Here is a 21,188-nt window from a genome sequence, read left to right as displayed (position 1 = left end):
TCTTACGTTTGATTTGCGCCGTGACCCAGGGCCGGGGGGCGGGAGGGTGTAGAAACCTGCGGGTTTGAGAGGGGTTTGCACTGGGGAGTAGAGAGAGAATACAGAAGGACGAGAGCTAAGAGAGCATCCTGCCCTCAGCGGGTCCTGGCACCGCAGGCGCCCGCGGAGACTCGAGAGCGGGGATTTAATTGCGGGGAGAGGAAGATTTGCCACGGAGAGGCGGGTGCGGGGGAAGTTCTCTGGGACCGTCCCCCCTTTTCAGGGGCAGCCCGCAGGGGAAGACAAGAGGTTTGGAAGATGAGGCTAGGAGAGCCGCAGCATCTGGGAAGGCGGTGAAAAGAAGCTCCCTGTAAACTGGAAGAAGCCTCCCCTTCCTAACAAAGGTAAATATCTGCAATTCACATAGCCCGTCCTCTCTCTCCCCAGCAACCTCGGACGCTTGGGAGTAGTGCCGGTAGCAGCACATCACAGAGGGGGAAACTGAGGCTCCCAGAGCATCGGACTCTCGGAAGTTTGACTCCCGAGGATAATGAGCCTAACTCGAGCAGGAATTTCAGTCCATTCATCACGCATTTATTAAGAGTGTATGCCGGCCACTATTCTATATGTTGTGGTTACGAAGACGAAAGCTTCAATTAACCCGGCCCTTCTAGTCTACTAGAAGGAAACTTGTGTACAAATAAGTAAATACCATTTAGAGAGATATCAAACAAACTTTTTAAAACCAAAGGTGGAAGGATTTTGACTACTTGGAGGGGGAGTGCGGCATAGGAAAAAGATGATCAATTAGCCCTTAATAAATTTCCTCCCCTTTCCAGGAGCGGCTTCCTCTTGGGATACCGGGAGCGGCCCGCCTCGCTCCTCCTGGGCTCCACGGAGCTAAGGAACGAGCTCCCAGGGAACCTGGGAGACTTTCCTTGAACGTTGCCTTTCTCACCCAGACCCAAGCACATCCTCTTCGATGATCCAAAAATCTCGGGCCCCGCTACTCAAGACTCAAGATGTTGGAGACAGAGTGGAAACCCTTATGGTAAAAACGGGCTGGGACCTCAGACGTGCACGAGGGAGGTGCTCCAGGGGCCAACTGGGCGAGAAGAGTGTTTATGTCCTGAGTTTTCTCCAAGAGGGCTTGATGCTGATTCAGTATGGGTGGGGTAGGGCGGGGCTGGTACCCCGAGCTGGAGGAGTAGATTGGGCTGAAAATCGATGTTTTCCAACTATCCAGCTTGAAGCCTTGGGCTTGTTTGTCTGTTGCAGGGTTGGTAGAGAAACGGGTTATTTGCAAGTGAGGTTCTGGTGCAATGATCAGAGAATGGTTATGAACTCTCTCCCCAGTCTTGAGGCCGGTTCTCTGAAAAACTAGGTCCTGGATGCCTACAATGAAAAGTATTTTTTTCTCTCCTTGCTGATGTAGACCCGAGGGTACAGGCAAGGCCCAGGAAGTTGCTGCCTAAGTCTGTGAGGCATGACAAGGTTTCTTCACATTTGGACTTGCTGCCTGCCATGGGGATGGGGTGGGGGGGGACGGGAGGGAGGTAACAGAGCCTGAAATATGTAGAACTTGCTTTAAAACAGAGCTAGTAATTAATATTTATAAACGGGGAGATAGGAAGGAATTGAACATTTATAGAGTGCCTACAGTGTATCAGGCACTATGCTAAGTGTTTTATAAATATCTCATTTGATCCTCACAATAACCTTGGGAGATAGGTGTTTCATATTATACCCTATTTTACAGGTGAAGAAACTGAAGCAAATGGGTTAAAGGAGCTGCCTGGCTTTAAGTTTCTGAGGCCTCATTTGAACTGAGGTCTTTCAGACTCCATCCCCAACTTCTTATCCACTGTCCCTGTTAAATCATAAAGTGTCATATATAAATATAAGGGTAGGATTAAAAAAAATTCTTAATAGTATATATTTTTCCAGTTACATATAAAGATAGTTTTCTTTTTTTTTTAAATTTATTTTCTTTTATTTTTTTAGTGAGGCAATTGGGGTTAAGTGACTTGCCCAGGGTCACACAGCTAGTAAGTGTTAAGTGTCTGAGGCCAGATTTGAACTCAGGTACTCCTGATTCCAGGGGCAGTGCTCTATCTACTGCGCCACCTAGCTGCCCCCTAAAGATAGTTTTCAAAATTCGTTTTTGTAAGATTTTGAATTCCAAATTTTTCTCCCTCCCTAATTCCCCTCCACAAGACAGAAGCCAATCAGATATAGGTTATATATGTACAATCATGTCAAACATTATTTCCACATAAGTCATGTTTTGACAGAACAATCAGAACAAAAGGCAGAAACCTCAAAGAAAAAAACAACCAAAAAAGTGAAAATAGTACGCTTCAATCTGCATTCAGACTCCATAGTTCTTTTTCTGGATGTGGAAAACATTTTCTATCATGAATTGTATGGAATTGTCTTGGATCATTGAACTTCTGAGAAGAGCCAAGTTTTGTCACAGTTGATCATACAATGTTGCTGTTACTGTGTACAATGTTCTCCTGATTCTGCTCACTTCACTCAGCAACAGTCCACTTAAGTCTCTCCAGGTTTTTCTGAAATCTGTCTGCTTGTTATTTCTTAAAGCACAATAGTATTCCATTACATTCATATACCACAACTTGTTCAGCCATTCCCCAGTTGATGGGCATCCCCTCAATTTCTTTGCTACCACAAAAAGAGCAGCTATAAATATTTTTGTATGTGTGGGAAGGGTAGGTTTTTTTAAGCCTCTCTGATGGAGAGGCAAAAGCACAGGATTTGGAATTAGAAAAGGCTAAAAGATAGAGAAGAGTGAGCCCCAGCTGCAACATCAGGGAAGCCAGGAAAGCGACCAAAGGAGGATTTCAGTCTTTTTACACCTGTGTGACCTAGGAGCTAGTTGGACTGCTCAGTAGGGGACAGGGAACAGAGAGCCTCAGCTTTGAAGTTTGGTGACTGAAATTAGAATTCCAGCTCAGCTCCCTGCTACTTGTGCCATCACTGGTGAGACATTTAACCTTTGGGTCTGAGTTTCCTCATCCTGAAGATGAGAGGGGTGGACTAAATGCCTTCTTCTACAGACTTGGGGTCTATAAATTGACCCTAATAGTCCTAGAGTTGTCCAGGGGTCACTGAGGTCAAGGCCTGTGTTCACACACCTACAAGTGAAAGGCACATTGATTTTTCTTTAAAAAAAAAAAAATAAGAAAGAGCTGGACAGGAATTTAAAGGTTCATCCAGGCCAACTTCCTCTCCTCCCACCCCACCTTAATTTTACTGATGAATCTGAATGCAAATTGAAGCGTACTATTTTCACTTTTTTGGTTGTTTTTTTCTTTGAGGTTTCTGCTTTTTGTTCTGATTGTTCTGTCAAAGTGAGGGCCAGAGAAGTTAATTGACTTGTCCAGTTTCACCCAGGCAGGAAGTGATGGCGAAAGGACTTTAACCCAAGTAATTTAACTTTGGGCAGTGCCCTTTCTTTTATACCGTGCTGTGTCTCCATGTCTATCAGGTGACAGTGATTCTTGGAGCTGGAAGACCTGAGTTCAAATCCAGCCTCAGATACTGTGTGATCCTGGAATAGTTACCTAACCTCTGTTTCTGTATCCTCCTTTGTAAAATGGGGATGATGAGGAGGAGTGGAGTGGAGCACCCAGGGTGTCATCCCAGGATGCCTTCCCAGGATTGTTCTGAGGATCAAATTCGATTTTGAAAGTACTCTAAATGTTGGCTAAAATAGTTACTAGCTATGTGACCCTGGGCAAGTCACTTAACCTCTGCCTGCCTCAGTTTCCTGATCTGTCAAATGGAGATAATAATAGCACCTACCTTCCAGGGTTGTTGTAAAACTCCAGTGACATACAGGCATACCTCAGTTTTATTGCACTTTACTTTATTGTACTTCAAAGTTATTGCCTTTTTTTAAAAAATAATTTGAGGGTTTGTGACAACCCTGCCATGAGCAAGTCTGTTAGTGCCATTTTTCCAACAGTATATTGTGTCTCTAGTCACACTTTGGTCATTATCATCATATTTGTTATGATGATCTGTGATCTAGTGATCTTTGATGTTACTATTGTGATTGTTTTGGGACACCTTGAACCCATAAGACAGTGAATTTAATCAATAAATGTTGCTCTGAATACTGACCATTCCCCCATCTTTTCCCCTCTCCTCCCCTCTCCTCTGGTCTCCCTATTCCAGATATAACATTGAAATTAAGTCAGTTTGTGGCTTAGGTGTTTTAAGTGAAAGAAAGTCAATCTATGGCACAAACTTCCCCAGCCTTCAGCCACCACCCCCCTTAGCAGATTGAGACAAAACCCTCCCTCCACCACCCAAAAGATTATGAAGGCTCAGGGGATGGTTAGCATTTTTAGCAATAAAATATTCTGTAATTAAGATATACACTTTTTAAAAAAGACGTAATATTTTTGTACACTTAATAGGCAACAGTATAGTGTAAACATGACTTTTACATGCACTTCCAAAACCAAAATATTGTTGTGACTCACTTAATTGTCATAGTCACTCTGTAGCAGTGGTCTGGAATCAAACCCGGAATCTCTCCAAGGATGCCTGCATTTTCATTTAAATCTATAAATGTGTGATCCTGGGCAAGTCTCTTAGCTGCTGTCTTGCCTCGGTTTCCTCATCTATAAAATGCTAATAAAATTAGCACCTACCCCCCAGGGTTGTTCTGAGAATCAAATGAGATATTTTTAAATTGATCTCCCTCCCTCAGTTTGGGGGCAGCTGGATAAAGCACTGGCCCTGGATTCAGGAGGACCTGAGTTCAAATCAGCCTCAGACACTTGACACTGACTAGTTGTGTGTCCCTGGGCAAGTCACTTAACCCTCATTACCCCCCCCCCACACACACACAAATAGCTATACTATATAACCTCAGTTGGCCTCAGTTTCCTGCATCTGTAGAATGGTGATAACACCCATCTGGCAGGGTGGTTGTGAGTGCTTAGTACACAATAGGGGTCATGTAAATGTTGGTTATTTTGAGCGGGTGAGTCAGAATAAGGATTTGAACCCAGGACCTGGGCTGTCAGAGCCAGTTTTCTTTCCAGTTGGCTGTCCTATCCTGACGTGTCATCGGAAGGGTTGAATGCAGGCCTCTCTGCTCCGGCCCTCCCTTCTTATCCACTCCCCCCACCCCCACCCCCACCCCCACTCCCAGCCCCTCTTCCCCTGGCTCTTCTCAGTCTCCCTATTCTTCCGGTCCTTCCCTTGGCGCGAGGCCACGCCTGCCGCTCGCTCCGCCATCTGATTGGCCGAATTCCTCCGGACCTCCCGCTTCGGGATTGGCTGGGGCGGAGGCGGGTCCAGGGCTGGGCGGCTTCCTCCCAAGCTGAGGATGGTTCTTTCCGAGCTCTTGGTGGGGGTGGGTGTGAGCACCTGGGACCTGGGCCAAAGCTGCCCCTCTGTACGGGATGGGGGAGGGGAGGGAGTGTGGAGGAAAGAGGGTCCCACCCCTCTCAGGGTCTGTGTGCCTCGGCAAGGAGGGGCCCGATGGCTCCTGATCACGGGTCCTGTGGGCCCATTGGGTAGAGGGGAAGATCGAGGCCTCCTGGAGCCCACTCTCCTGTTAAGCGCCTCCTGTGTACTTAGGCTCTCCTGGGGGGAAGGGCGGGGGGGGGCGCCCCTGGGGGAAGGGGTCCATGGAGGAGAGGCCGCCGTGTGAATGGTGACTGGCTTTTCTAGAGCACGTTACCAGTTATTAGCATGTGGTGGTGGTGACTGGCCGCTAGGGGGCGCCGCGGCGCGCAGAGCTCCGGACCTGGAGGCAGTCTGTGTTCTGGTTGGTCGTATTGATGCCGACACTCCCTGTGAATGGAATTGAAGGGAGGGAGGGCTGTGTAAGGTTACCAGCCTCACTCTCCTCCAGAGCCATCTGGGCCCAGTGGCAAGATATATACCAGGATGACTGGAGATGGCCCCGGATGTTTTTGTTTTTGTTTTTGTTTTTGGCGGGGCAATGAGGACTGTGACTTGGCCAGGGTCACACAGCTAGTAAGTGTCAAGTGTCTGAGGTCGGATTTGAATTGAGGGCCTCCTGAATCCAGGACCGGTGCTTTATCCACTGCGCCATCTAGCGGATGGATTAAAAAAAACAATTGGGGTTACCGGACTTTCCCGGGGTCACAGAGCTAGTAAATATCTGAGATGAGAGATTTGAACTCGGTCTTTCAGACTCCAGGCCTGGCCCTCTATCCACTTCACCGGCGCTCACTTTAAAACCCCTTTTATTTTATACAGCATTTTATTTAGGTGTGATTCTGAAGGCTTTTTGGTTCGTTCAAAAAACCCAAACCACATCCCTACACAGCTAAAGGTCTACTGTTAAGGGAATGGGGGAGGGGGGGGTATCGGATTTAGGAGGTAAAGGCCATTCCAAAGAAATGATCAGAACTTTTGACCGGTGGCAGAGTTGGTTGTAATCACATATAATGATAATGTACAGTCTCCTAAGGTCATTGTTTATGAGGGGACAGCATTCGTTTGATGTAAAAGTTCTAATGCAGCTTTTTAAGTGGGCTTTTTGGTCCCACCTCATAGCAAAAACAATATTTATTGTTTGTTGTTCAGTCTTGTCTGACTCTTCATGACCCCATTTGGGATTTTCTTGGCAAAGATACTGGATTGGTTTGCAGGTTAAATGACTTTCCCTTGGTCACACAGCTAGTAAGTTTCATAGGTCAGAGTTGAACTCTGAGGAAGTCTTCCCGACATGAGGCCCAGCCCTGTATCCACTAAGCCCAGGCTTCTTAAACTTTTTCCACTCACAACCCCTTTTCGGCCCAAGAAATTTTTACCTGACCCTGGGTCCATAGGTATATAAAATGGTATGCATGACCTTTTATTGCCAAATAGATTTTTCGCAACCCCATATGAGGTCATGACCCACAGTTCAAGGAGCTTGGTACTAACCCACCCAGCTGCCCCAGTTCATTAATTTACTACTCACATATTGTCTTCTGCCTTTATGGGATCCGCTGAAGGTGTAGAGATAACACTCAAATACCCTTTGGACAAGGTTCCTCCCCTTAAAGTGCTTGTTTTCAAGAGCCTTGTGACACATTTGCATCTAAACTAATGGCTTGTAAGAATTGTATAAGCCTATGTAACCCTGGCCAAGTCAGGCACCTGAGTCTCTCCATTACTTAATTTATAAAATGGAGGTGGTAAAGTCTATACTACTTACAGGGCTATCATGAGACTCAAATGACTTCATGGAAAGTGCTCTGCCACCTATAAAGACCCATACAGATGTTAGAGAGGCAATTTGTCCTAGCACAGCTAGGACTCTGGACCTGGAATCAGGAAGGCTGGAGTTCCAACCCTTCCCCAGATGACACTTACTAGCAGCGTGACCCTAGGTGAGTCACCTAAACCCCTGCTTCAATTTTCTCACCTGTGAAATGAGAATAAAATAGCATCTACCTCCCAGGGTTGTTGTGAAGTTTTTTGTAAAGCACTTTGACCACCTTAAAGCCAGTATATAAATGCTATCCGAATGTGAAGGTAGAAAGACCTGGGTTAAAACACCGGCTTTGATTATTAGTTGTGTGATGATGGGAAAGTTACTTAATTTCTCTGAACCTAGAAAATTATATGTAAATCCCAGTTTGTGCCAGTGACATCACAGGCCCTTGACTTCTAAAGCTAGGCTCTTTTCTCCTGCGGTCAAAACCATGGCTTTTATTTGCTATCTTTTGAGCATAACTACAAAGGTCTCAGCCACTAGTTATCACTGTGTGGCTCAAGCTACGGTGTGTGTAACCTAATTGGTCCCAGCCCATTGCGGCAGAGCTAACAGCTGACAAACAATACAATGTGTTTTGTGGCCCCCTTTTTCACACTGGGTCAAAAAGTATCCTTTCAAGGAGGCTTGCTTCTTCTGAGTGGTCACTTCTGGGGTTTGGAGATGGCTGCCACTGCTGGTGATATTAGATAGAGTAAACTTGTAGAGACTTTTGATCTATAGGGCATGACTGATCTAATTTAGTCATTGTGATGGGGGCTGGAGGAAAAAGGGTTGGGTTTTTTTTTCAATTAGTAAATGGAGAAGTAAAGAAGATAGGATATATTGTTTAAACTAAGATGATGTATTTTTAGATTTTTAAGTTATGGTTTAATAAGTGGTTGTGCAGCTAGGTGGCGCAGTGGATAAAGCACCGGCCCTGGATTCAGGAGGACCTGAATTCAAATTCAGCCTCAGATACTTGACACTTACTAGCTGGGTGACCCTGGGCAAGTCACTTAACCCTCATTGCCCCGACAAAAAAAAAGTGGTTGTGGAGGATGGTATGACAATATGTTGCATTTTGGGGGTGGGTGTTAAGATTTTTTTTTTTTTTTTGGTAACAGCAAAAAGCAGACTGGTAATCAGGAAACTAGATTTCTGATCTTCCGTTCCTGTTTAAGTTCTTGTATAATGTAGATGACAATATTTTGAAAGGTAGTATTAGTTTTTAGGGAAAGACAAGGTTAAGTTCCTATGGATTTATCTGATGACTTTTGGTTCATTTGCATCATGATGTTCAATTATCTTTCAGTTACATCCTGCGATAAAGGCCTTTCTATGTGGTTCCATCAGTGGGACCTGTTCAACTCTACTTTTTCAACCTCTGGACCTGCTTAAAACCCGACTGCAGACTCTCCAACCAGCACACCATGGGTAAGTAAGTGTTCCCTGCTAAATGCCCTCACTGCTAATTATAGATAGATCTTGCTTGAGATAAAGTTGTATTACATAAATTTTCTACATTCCAGAAAACCCCAAAATGTGAACTTTACAGTACCGTGCTGACTCTCTGCTCCTCCTCAGCTCTGTGGTCAACAGCCTCTTCCTTCCCCAGCAAAGAAAAAAGCCAACCCAAAAAACAAAAACGTAGAACGCCCCCTCCAATTAAAAGAGAAGGGACACACGAAGAGGCTGCCAATGCTACCGTTGGTTGGGTTGAGGCTTGACTCCTCCCAAGCTGAGAGAGGAGACCGTTGTCCTTTGCTCCTTTCACTCACTTGGGAGTCTATCCGTCCATCCATTTTTGGTCCCCCGAATATTGCCTGTCCTCCCCTTTCTGTGTGTCTGTATCAGACCCCAAATGTTTCTCCTCCTGCCCTTACTTCTCTGCCCACGTGCGCTTGAACCATGTGCCGGCCCTCCTCTCTCTCCAGGGGCACCAGTTGCTTTCCTGCTTCCCTAATTCCCCTCCCCAACTCTGTTACTTTTATAGCTGTTGATAAGAATGTCTAAAAATGGGAACTGGGGACTGGGTTTATATGGGGTTCCCAAATAGAGCTATGGGACTTGCCCTTGGGAAGAATAAGTTTCTCACCGTTTCACTGGTAAATTGTTTTACATAACACACAAAAGTATATACAGAAAGTTTGGGAATCTCTGAAGGAGAGAGCTTGGGAGATTTACAAAATAATCAGTCTGGGGCAACTAGGTGGCGCAGTGGATAGAGCACCAGCCCTGGATTCAGGAGGACCTGAGCTCAAATCCGGCCTCAGACACCTGACACTAGCTGTGTGACCCTGGGCAAGTCACTTAACCCTCATTGCCCCGCAAAAACAAAATAATAATCAGTCTGAAATTGACAAAAGTCTGGTCAGCCAAAGGCAATTCCCTGACCTGGGAATGGAGGACCAGTGAGGATCGGTTAGTTCTTAGTAAATTGTGTTTGTCTCTAACTAACCATGGAAGATGCCTTTGCCCCTTAAAGAAACAATAGCCGTGAGAGACTATTGAAGCTGGGGTAACATATCTCCCTGAAACCAAAAATTTCCCATCTGTGAAAATCCTTTTGGAGTACGTCGGATCCATATTAATATTCTATTCAATCCATATATTGAATGCAACACACGAGCAATAATAACAGTTAAATACTACACCTATAGAAATGTGTCTCTGACTCGTCATGACCTCCTTTTGGGTGTTCTTGGCAAAGATACTGAAGTCATTTTCCATTTCCTTCTCCAGACCTTTTCGTTTTTTAAACAGATGACAGAACAGACAAATTGCATTAAATGACTTGCTCAGGGTCACATATCTAGTGTCTGAAGCCAGTTTTGATCTCACTTGAGGCCTGACATTTTACTCACTGTACCACCTAGCTGCCTCTGTATGTGTGTATTTATGTCAAAAAGTACAAAGCAACATTACATACAATTCAGCAATGACTCCAAATATCTGAATTGCTTTTGACATAAATACTATCCAGCAAGATTGCTCTACCCTTGGGTGATGCTTCACATCTTGACCAAAGAATTCAGTCAGTAGCTTTTAATATAATTAGTGACACTGACTAACTCAGGTGGGAAGTAGTCAGTGAGTAAATCCCCAAAGAATACCTAAAGCTGGTTCTGACACTTAAGCAGTCAGCTATATAGTTAGGTAGACAAAGTATCTACGTGTCTGCACGCGCACATGCAGGCACATACATACACACACATACATGTGTGTGCATACACATTTCCCCATAGTTGTATGAATATGCATATTAAGGGTCAAATTATATGAAACTACAAATGTTATGGGTTATGTAAATATAATTGTATCTTGATGTCTCTGAAGAACACTTTTTGTGGAGAAACTGTCTAAATGGTGACTTTTTTTTTGGTCTCTTTCAGGTCAAAGCACATTGGAATGGTATCATTGTTATATAATGTTGTTCGCACAGAGAGTCTGCTGGGACTTTGGAAAGGAATGTCTCCAGTAAGCATCCTGTGTCCCTGGGTCTTGAGGACTGGTTTTTGATTACTGGACATGGCTACTGAACTCTGAATATACATGTGAAGTAAAGGTTGGGCTGGGGCTACAGCCCTGTGATCTTTTGGGGCTTTCCCATTATATCACTAACTTCTCTGCTGAAAGAATGACTGAAAAACTGACTCCTTCCTTAGTTAATAAATGTGGGTGCTGTGGGGTTGGAGCAGGACCAGGGCCTGTGATATCCTGGGTATTGGACAGGGCTGTTCAAGAGGATACTTTCTCTGCTAATTCAGGTGGGCACTTGTTCTGGACCTTTGGGGCATGTGGGGTCAAATGACTTGGCCAGGGTTCCCTGGTCATCCTGCCTTCAAGGCCAGTTCTCTTCACTCTACTTCTCCATAAGGAGCTCTGCATGTGTTATGATACATATAAGATCCACTGGTGCTGTAGATCGTGTCTGAGGCAAGGTCCAAACTAGCTCTTGTTTTTGCTCTCACTCCCTCCTTTACAGTCCATTGCAAGATGTGTCCCTGGAGTTGGGATCTACTTCGGGACTCTCTACTACATGAAGCAGTACTTTCTTCTGGGGCAGCCCCCTACAGCCCTGCAGTCTGTTGTGCTGGGCATCAGCTCCCGGACTGTTGCAGGGGTCTGCATGTTACCCATCACTGTGGTCAAGACGAGGTATGAGGTGAGTCTTGGGCTGTTGAGCTAAACACTGCATGTGACTGTCCCTGTTGCATTAGGATTATTGAGGAGAGGCTGGGCACATGGACTGGACAAGGCAAACCCTCTCTGAACCTCAGGTGGGTTTATAACCTTACACAGGATCATAGGATTGGGATCCAGTGAAAAAGGGAATGCAATGAATTTGGACTCCAAGGACCTGGGTTAGATTCCAGGCTCTGTGATGTAATTTAAAACAAAAGTGGGCCATACGTGACTCTAAACCCTGTGGTGCATGTCACCCCATGTCCTTTCCATTGTTCTAAGTGCAGGGTTTCTTATATGAGTCACTGGTCTTACCTGTGCTTTGTAGAGTGGGAGGTTTGGCTACGAGAGTATCCATGGTGCCTTGAAGAACATCTATCGCACTGAAGGGCACAAGGGCCTGTTCAGCGGGTTGACAGCCACGCTCCTGCGAGACGCCCCCTTTTCCGGGATCTACCTGATGTTTTACAACCAGACCAAAAAGGTTGCGATGAAGGGTAAGGCTGAAGGCTGGGGTCTTTGGGACTGGAGAGAAGACATGCCCCGGGCTTCATCTGCTTTTCTCATTTCAGTAACACACTGGAGCTTGGCACCTTTGGTGTAGCATTGCTCCGGGTTCTCCGTTCTCACTGTCCCCTCAGGAGCCCTTTGTGTGGGGAGTGAGAGCTGTGGGACCTGGGTTAGACCATGTTTTAGTTCCTCTGAAGATAGGTTGAAGCAGCTGGGGATGCTTAGTTTGGAAAAGGAGAGGCTTGGGGTGCCCCTTCTGCCTCTTCTTTTTACAAGATGAATAAACTGAGGCTCAGGGACCATTGACCTAGCTCATACCAGTTAGTGACAAAGGGAAAAACATGGGCTGCAAAGTATTTTTATGAGAATGGTTCACATTCCTAATTTGCCTCTGGCTTTATTTCATAATCACACGATCTTTGGTTGAGTTTGAATCTGTAGTTTGGTAGTTCACATAAAGAAGTGGTAGGAAGGGGAAGGTCAGTATTGCTCTTGCTTGGTGGGACCTTTTCTGGTGAATTTTGCTCTTCTGCCATTTCAGATGAATTGGACACGGCCCTTGTTCCCTTTCTGAACTTCAGTTGTGGGGTCTTTGCTGGCATTCTGGCGTCATTGACAACTCAGCCGGCAGATGTTGTCAAAACACACATGCAGCTGTCGCCAGAGAAGTTTCAGAGGATTGACCAAACTGTCACATTCATCTTCAAAGTAAGGCTGAGCTAGCTCATCATGGGTCATTGCTGTGTGTCCACTTCTGGCCTCTGATCTGGGGAAGAACAGGAATACTTGTGCCCCATTCCTTACAGGGTTATGAGAGAAAAGTGCTTTGCAAACTAAAGCTCTTCAAAGGGGGAAAAGCTCTTGTTGCGTCAGGGCTAGGAATGCATTGTGCTGAAGAGAATGAATGGGCTAAGACACTTAGTGGCTATCTGATCCAAACCCCTCATTTCATAGATGAGGGAAGTGAAACTCAGCTTAAACGACTTGCCCAACATCACACAGCTAGAAAGTGTCTGAGAACTCCCAGTCCAGGCTCCCGTCCAGTATTCTCTCCACTATGGAGTCCTGGAATATTGGCTGTAGAATTTTGCTCTTAGGAAATCTTTCTTCTTGCAGGATTCTGGGCTAGTCGGCTTCTTCCGTGGTGGTGTTCCCCGTGCCCTCAGACGAACTCTGATGGCAGCAATGGCATGGACAGTCTATGAAGAAATGATGGCCAAGATGGGTCTGAAGTCGTGAAAGGTCAGAAGGAGAAAGCATGGAATCATCGGCCTTTCTCCACTGCCCTTTCCCCGTTGAATTACGGTGCTGTCCAGTCCAGAGCTCCAGGCAGAATTGATTCACCTTCTGCAGGCCAGATAGAAAGGAAAGAAAATGGAAGTATTTGACCATTTGAAGCATTCCAAGGGGCCCGTCTTGCCACTAAACTGACTTGGAGTTGGGGATAGGGTGAAGGTTTTTGTGACAGAATAGTCAGGCCCATCTCCTCTGCCGAGGAGAATTTCTTTGAATTGCAATGTTTATTTATTGAGGATCTGAGAAGTGGACAAAAGACCCAAGCTGCAGCACATTTTGGATTTTGGCAAACTCTCATACTTGTTCTGAAGGATGGGCACATCTGGTTTCCTAGTTGTTCCCTCTTAAGTCAATTCACTTCTGTTTTGGCTTAGAAAGAACATGTTATTTCTGCCTAGACTCCAAGCTGCTTTGGTATTTTCAGCAGCTAAGGTTGGGATTTATAAAATCAAGCACTTTACCCTTCACATTATTGTTTAGACTACTTAGCTAGTATTCTCCACTTGTCTTAGAATTATCCAGTTGCTCCTGGAAGGAGGGCATCTTTCTAATCTAGTTCTTGTAACGGAAACTGCCTTCTGACTCCCTTTCAAACTAGGAAAACTGTATGTGTTCTGTACTGTGAATTTGCCAAAGCACTAGACCCAAAGACCCTTTTCAAAAAGGGAGGTATAGACACTCAGTATTGTTCATCTAGAAGCATCTTAGGGAAGGCTTCTTGCCTGAAATGCCCCATCTTGCTCCGAGTGGAAGGCTTAGAGCTGCTTTCTGAGGTTTCGATAAAGGCTTAACTCAGGTAGTTTCCCAAAATTGGGGTGTTAAAGGGGACACAGACAACTGTTTCCTAATTTTCTATTGTGCTTCATATATACCTCACCTTCATGGATAATAAGTATTTTGTTAGGAAGGGGGCATGCATTGTTTTGTGAAATCCGATAATTTCAGGGTGTCACACAAGCCCTTATAACTGTATTCCTTCATGTGTCATGTCATTAGGAGAGAACCCAGATCCTGAGGAATCTGAAAGGCAAGGGAGATTTTGGTTTTTCAATAAAAAACAGTTTGCTCTTATGACAGCATTTTTAATTTTTCAAGTTGGGTGAAGTCAGATTAAAGTGATATCAGATAGGATATCCCATGATTCTAATTTTGGCAAATATGATGAGCCCACTGGGTCACTACAAGGTTACTGAATTATTGATTACACTTTCCTCAGGCCTACATTAAAGATAGGTACCTCCTCTGATCAGGTAATTACTTAATGGGCCTCCCCTTCCTTTTCACGAAGAACACCACAATTTGCTTTGAAGCTAATTTGACCTAGCTGATTTTGGTGAAGTTCTTCAAGGCTTATATTCGATAGTTTTAAACCCTTCTGGACTTAACCTGAGAAAGAAAGCTCTCTTAGATTGGGGAATCTGGTTTGTATTTCTCCAATGTGTGTGTTTTCAAAGCTGGTAAAATGTAACTGAGTAAATTCAGTCTTAACTCCTTATGTTGCTCATCTTTTTGGCATTACATCAAAATCTGATAGAAATGAGAGAAATAGGAAATGTTAAAGGTTTATAGACCCCATGGGAAAGAGCTACCACTAGGCAGGTGGCAAGGTCTCTGTTTCTGTTTCTCCTTCCTCTTATCCACAAAACCTTAGTTAGGAGAAACAAAGCTCATGTTGCAAAGCCGATTACTTGGCTATTGAAATTAATAAAAATTTTATTCTTGGAAGTGATTCATCTCTTCCTTTTATAAGACTCAGTGAGATCAGGAAGTCAGTAAGTTTTAAGAATAGTGTGGGGTCTTTTTTTGTTTTTGTTTTTAATAAAACATCTATTTTTGAAAGTCTTACCAGGTTAAGAAAGAGAAGAAATTGACTTTTAAACATTACCAATGCCCCCAGTATATAAGTGGCACTATAGAAATAGCTAGGATTCAGCATTTCAAGAACTTGGAAACCCTGACAAGATGATGGATATGCCTGCTTTTCCCAGGGCTTCATCCTATTTTAGGGATTATTGACCCAAATTATACCTCTCATCAAAGACTTTAGGGGAACTGCCAGTGAGAACTACTCTCATCAGGATTTTAAAGAGAAGGGAATTAGGGGATCATTTTACAAATTAAATACCTTTTTGTAGATAAAATGGTGACATTTGCCAATCAGAAAGAATTTCCCTAAATGAGTTTGGGTATTCCAGGCCAAATCATCAGAAAGTGAGATTTTCATTTCTAAGCCTCTGCTCACATTGGATGAGTTGATTTGCCTTAAGGAGACATCTTGGACATATGGGTTTGTACGGAGGTCCGTCCAAGAGCTGCCACATTCCCCCCTCAATTCCCTTGTATCTTAGCACGAAAATTTTGAGGGAGGAAATGGGTGCAGGAGAGGAAAACTAGAAACTTCATTTTTAACGTGCTGGTATATCTGGCAGAAACATTTGAACTTGTTGGTAGACATAAGAAAAGAGCTATTAATGATTTAGGTGGCTGAGCTATAGGCTTCATGTCAAACTAACCTAGTCTTGTGCATTTTGACTACTTTGAGATCTGGGGAGGAATCACAGGGAGAGGTAGGTAGGATGGCTAACAGTCCCCAGTAGTATTAAGTGGGGTTTACTTCTCACCCCAGGAGGCCTTTGTGTAGCCTTTTCTTTGGGGTGCATGCCTTTCCCTGCGCCCTGGTAGCCACCCTTGGGCTCTGGCTACTGGAGATCCTCTGAGCAAGACAGGCCAGAAGAAGAGCTCAGCCTCACTGGTAGACACTCCAGCTCTAGGTGTACCTGACTTCTTTCTTGAAGTGGGAATTTTGCTCGTAATGCATCTCCTCAGTGTGATTGGAAATGATGTGTACAAACAACTATATGTTCAGATTTTTGAAGTTGTTTTTTTCTGATAGCCTTGTGGCTCATCTCAGCGTGGTGGGAGTAGGACTGGGGTTGGCGAAGTGGTCCAACATTTTACAAACACTTTTCATTTACTTCCCAGTGTTCATATGGGTCCAGGGTCAACACAGGATGCCAGAAACAAGCCCTGAAATACCTGGCAGTAGGACTCAACAGTCTTGCTTTGGATCGAGAAGCCAGCCCAAATATTTAGGAATCAGATTTGGTTTTTTTCAGCTTTTCAGGGAGGAAAAAAAAACAGTAGGAAAAGTGGCGTGATGCTACAACTCCATGATCTGACCTCTTGGTCTTGTCCAGCCCTTTCCTTGGAGGTCAGGCCTAAACTTGAACGGGGAGGCTGAGAAGCCCAAGGAGCTTGCTGATGTGTTACAGTATGTAGTGTGAGTGAGTTTTTTTAATGTTATCACTAATAATATGAAAACATAAGTAAGCAGGGGGAATGAAGTATGCATCTGTGATTGTGTAAGATTGCTCGGAATATCTTTAGGCACCATGATGAGATTGCTAAGCACTTAGGCAGCCAGGCTCCTAATTTGGCCAGCTCAACAGAACAGCATAGTCTGTTACTGGAATAGACATATCTTGTTCCTTACTATCAGGTTTTTGTTTGTTTGGTGAGGCAATTGGGGTTAAGTGACTTGCCCAGGGTCACACAGCTAGTAAGTGTCAAGTGTCTGAGGCTGGATTTGAACTCAGGTCCTCCTGAATCCAGGGCCAGTGCTCTATCCATTGCGCCACCTAGCTGCCCCCCTTATCATCAGTTTTAATGCCACACTAGTATTATGTTCATCAGAAGAAAAGTGTTTCAACTTCCATAGAATTTTGAAGTACTACTAAAGGATGTGATTTAGGCTGCTTCTCACAGATTTCAATAGCATTTGTTTCCATACTGGCCGTCCATGGCCAGCCTCAGCACTCAGGAGAAGTTCAGATTTTAACAAGCAAGTAGAAGGAAGAATTTGTCCTTTGAAAGAAAGCTGTTTGATACGGCCTAGTTTGCTTTGAAATTAATAAGCAAAATACTTGAAAAGGCAAGTTAGAGCTAACATAAATTTTAGTTTTTCCTGGACAATATATACTCAGAGCTACACACAAATGCCTGAGCATCTAAGAATAAAATGCTGGCATTATCAGAAAGGACCATAGTTTATCCTCTGACTTGAACTATATGGGGTGTGTGTATGCAGCCACTTAGGGGCATGGGTGTGTGTTTGAGGAGGTTACAGAAAATAAGTGCACAGGTGCCTATATTGTTTTTCAAAACTTTTTTTTTTAATTGTAGAAATAAAAGCTTGTGAACTGTTGGAAAAACATATGTTAAATGGTAACATTAAAAAATGGCACCTGTTTTCAAAATAGAAAACATGTTGAAGTTAAATGTAAAATTGACTTTAGTTCTTGATCTCTTTCTGGTTTTGAATAAATATACCTTTTTATTAGCAATTACTCTCTGTGTTATGTGTTGTACAAATATTCCGACAGCAGGAACTTGTCTACTATAGTTGATTCCAGTTCTTTGTAAGAAATAAAATTCATTAGGTAGATGAAAAAAGAGTAAAGTTCCTGATAAATTGCTCTGAACAAGTTGCTGCTGGATGGTTGGAGATCACAAATACTCATAATTATGATTGCACAGGCCTTTTAGTATCTTTTAGTATCAGACACGTAGGAAAAGGCTGGTAGGTTGTTCCTGCCATTGGTTCTCTTCCCTCTCCCACATGCCTTACAACATCAATAACACCTTCCTACTGTTAAGGGCTAAAATTCTAGCTAGTCTGTCTAAAATATCCAATGAGTGGTCGCCAATAAATTATAAGCTTTAGCAAGAGTTAGACTTTTAAGCATTTATTAAGGAGAATAAGAATTTGGTAAGGAGAGAGAGAAAGGCCTAGATTCCTATCTATTAAAGGGAGAGCGCATTTCTAGCTCCCTTCTCCGCCAGAGTCCCCAGGAAAGAGCGCGAGACAGAGCCCCAGTCTCTTCCTTCTTCCTCCCACAAGCAAATGTCAGTGACGCCAAAGAAAAGACTCCTGGTCTTGCCCTCAAAGACCTTCACTTCATGGCGGAACTTTTCTACAGTAAGTCTCCAGCAGGTGGCGTCATTCCAATCGTTACACTGCTTAGAGTAAAGGAGACCAAAATGGAGACAACCAGTAGGGAGGACTCCTTAGTGACCCAGTCACCTGGCCATGCAGTTCAAATTCTACCCAGCTCTGCAAACCTTGTGGAATCAAAGCAATTAATGGAGCATTTATTTTCCTGTAAAGGTTTTTCTTTACTGTAGAATTTAGGAAAACAATAGACCTTTAACCCCCACTCCCACCATGAAATACTTAAAAGGCTAAAAAAAAAAGTCCATGAGAATGTCATAGAATTCATTAGCTTCCTGAAACTTGACTTTTACATCTGGAAATGAGTACACCCTAAATATTAATCAGTTCATAATTACAGTTCTGTTATCACAAAGGGCTATCCAACTTACATAAGGCTTTCATGAACTCATTTGACCCTTAAAATAACCAAACAGAGAGAGAGTGCAAAAATGATCCCTCTTCAGAAGGATAAAATGCAGGTCCTGCTGAGGTCTCTCAGGTCTTCCTCACTCTGAGTCTGGAGCTTTCTGCACTGGGCCCAACCAATGCCCTAAACTGAACTACTTATCAGAAAGCAATATGCAAGGGGGCAGGTAGGTGGTGCAGTGGATAGAGCACTGGCCCTGGAGTCAGGAGGACCTGAGTTCAAATATGACCTCGGACAGTTGACACTAACTGTGTGACCCTGAGCAAGTCACTTAACCCTCATTGCCCGCAAAAACCCCCAAAAAGCAAAATAAACTAATACAAACAATAAAAGACACTCCCTACCTCCAAAGAGCTTCCATTCTAATGGGGGGGGAGGAGAGAGAATACAGACAAAGGGGCTGAAAGGGAGAAACTTCTGGAGAACGATGACGGAAATTGGGAATGAGCCTGGTGTTGGGCCACTAACAGAAGAGAGGGCTGCAAGGGAGAGGCATCATTAGGGTAAGAGGGCTTCCAGAGGAAGGAAATGAGAAATGATCGACAGATGCATCAGCAGCACTTTGCCTCTTTGGAGAGTAAACTCTGAATGCAGGAAGTCAAGCAGCAGGAAAGGGGCTGAGCTGTCATCACCCATCTTGCCATTTTTCCCCTCCATCCCAATGAGCCAGGCTTTAGCTGCAATTAGATGCCTGCTCAAGTGCACAATTCTGCTGCCATTCTGCTTTCCACACTGAACGAGCTGGGTACCCCAGTGCAGCCTGCACCCTCCAGCTCACCGTCTTGGACCGTCTTGGTTATTGTAGTTCTTCCTGTTCCTGACAGCATCAGATATTGTCTAGGAAGAACTTGAGCTCTGTATTGTCTGTGAAATGTTTGAAGAACACTTTCATATTTAGAAAGACACTAATATTTGGATGATGGGAGGAAGGGTAATCTCAAAGGATTGTTTGCCATTAAGAGAAATGTAAATATCAAGCTGGCAGAGGAAAAATAGAAATATGAAACATAACCTTTATCTCCTTCATCTGCTTCTCTCCTTGGAATTTGGAGGGCTAATGGGGTGGCAGTGCAAGGATGAGGTGCTACTTGGGGGCCTAATAACACCAATTTGAACTTGGTGTTATACAGAGAGGTGTTAAAAAAAAAACAAACATCAAAAAGAGGCAGCTAGGTGGCACAGTGGATAGAGCACCGGCCCTGGAGTCAGGAGTACCTGAGTTCAAATCCAGCCTCAGACACTTAACACTTACTAGCTGTGTGACCCTGGGCAAGTCACTTAACTCCAATTGCCTCACACACAAAAAAACACCACACATTAAAAAAAAAATCTGGTTTTCCCCTCTCAAATGCCCTGGGAGAGAGGGGGTCTGCTGCAAAAGGAAAGAAGAGTGGACTTGCAGTCAGGAAACCTGGGGCAGGGTACTGTTTATAGAATCATAGATCTAGTGCTGGAAAGCACCATAGTCCAGCCTGCTCATTTTACAGATGGGGAAACTGAGGCTAAAGAAGTTCAAGTAACTTTGCCCAAAGCCTGAAAGGTAAGATGGGATTTAAACACAGGTCCTCTGATTCCAGAGTTGATGGTCTTTCTGCCTCCCTCAAGGAGGTCACAAAAAACTGGATAATAAACACCCCCCCCCACTAGCATGGTTATAGTGAGGAAAGTGCTTGGCAAACCAATATTTCAACTCTGTAATTCCCTGGTACATTATAATCCCTCTTCACCCCAGATCATAGAACACTTAAAAGTTTTTTGAGTGTAGTGAGCAGAAAGTTCATCACCTTACAGCCACACTGAGTATAAACCTTTCCAATCCAGCTTTTCCTCATTGAATAGGCATCATCTCTCCTCCCATACTCAGATTCTTCATGAAGGGCTACAACCTTCCAGAGCCTATATTCCAGTAGAATAGAAACCCATTCTTCTTTCACATCATGACTAAAGTGGAAATATTTAAGATGATTGTACAAGTACAACCTATATCAGATTGCTTGCTGTGTTGGCAAGGGGGAAGGAAAGGGAAGGAGAGAGAAAAATTTGAAACTCATTCTTACAAAAATCAATGTTGAAAACTATCTTTACATGTAATTGGGGGAAAATATTATTAAGTGGGGAAAAAAAGAATAGAAACCTAAAACCTAGGTGGATACTTCAATTAAAGGTGGAGGCAGCAACAACATAACATCTCTTGGGGGCTCTCCACAGAAAAATGGTCTGACTGGTAGATAGCACTCAGGTTAGGTACTGACGAAAGGTAAGGTTGAACAAGTAGGGAGGAACTATATTATAAAAGGGCTTAAAAGCCAGATTGAGGAGTTTGGACTTTATTCTGTGAGCCATGGGATGGTTATTAGGGATCATAGAATTTAAAATTGGAGTTAGTCAGAGACCATCTAGTCTCAGACTCACATTTTTACTTATTTGGTGAATGAAACTCAAAGAGATTAAATGACTTGCCATGGGTTACAAAAGCATTCTTTTTTTTTTTGGCGGGGGAGGGAGGCAGTCAGGGTTAAGTGATTTGCCCAGGGTCACAT

At 43.9% G+C, this 21,188-nt stretch overlaps 1 protein-coding gene across 1 annotated transcript; it reads left to right on the top strand.

Moving 5' to 3' along the window:
• Positions 1-17,571, top strand: SLC25A38 (solute carrier family 25 member 38). Its single transcript, XM_043967271.1, has 8 exons — positions 1-383; positions 819-1,030; positions 8,550-8,671; positions 10,630-10,714; positions 11,223-11,402; positions 11,751-11,919; positions 12,474-12,640; positions 13,049-17,571. The coding sequence occupies exons 2-8, from the start codon at positions 962-964 to the stop codon at positions 13,169-13,171; spliced, it is 915 nt and encodes a 304-aa protein (XP_043823206.1). The 5' UTR covers positions 1-383; positions 819-961; the 3' UTR covers positions 13,172-17,571.
• Positions 17,572-21,188: the final 3,617 nt, after the last annotated feature.

Source organism: Dromiciops gliroides, chromosome 5, assembly GCF_019393635.1.
Source record: "Dromiciops gliroides isolate mDroGli1 chromosome 5, mDroGli1.pri, whole genome shotgun sequence".
NCBI lineage: Eukaryota > Metazoa > Chordata > Mammalia > Microbiotheria > Microbiotheriidae > Dromiciops > Dromiciops gliroides.
Note: the sequence above shows the minus strand (reverse complement) of the source record. Positions and strands in the feature narration are given on the sequence as shown.

Coding starts and splice junctions, on each gene's coding strand:
- SLC25A38 (XM_043967271.1), top strand. CDS start 962: ATGATCCAAAAATCTCGGGCCCCGCTACTCAAGACTCAAGATGTTGGA. Junction 1,031..8,549: donor ACAGAGTGGAAACCCTTATG/GTAAAAACGGGC, acceptor ATTATCTTTCAG/TTACATCCTGCGATAAAGGC. Junction 12,641..13,048: donor CTGTCACATTCATCTTCAAA/GTAAGGCTGAGC, acceptor TTCTTCTTGCAG/GATTCTGGGCTAGTCGGCTT.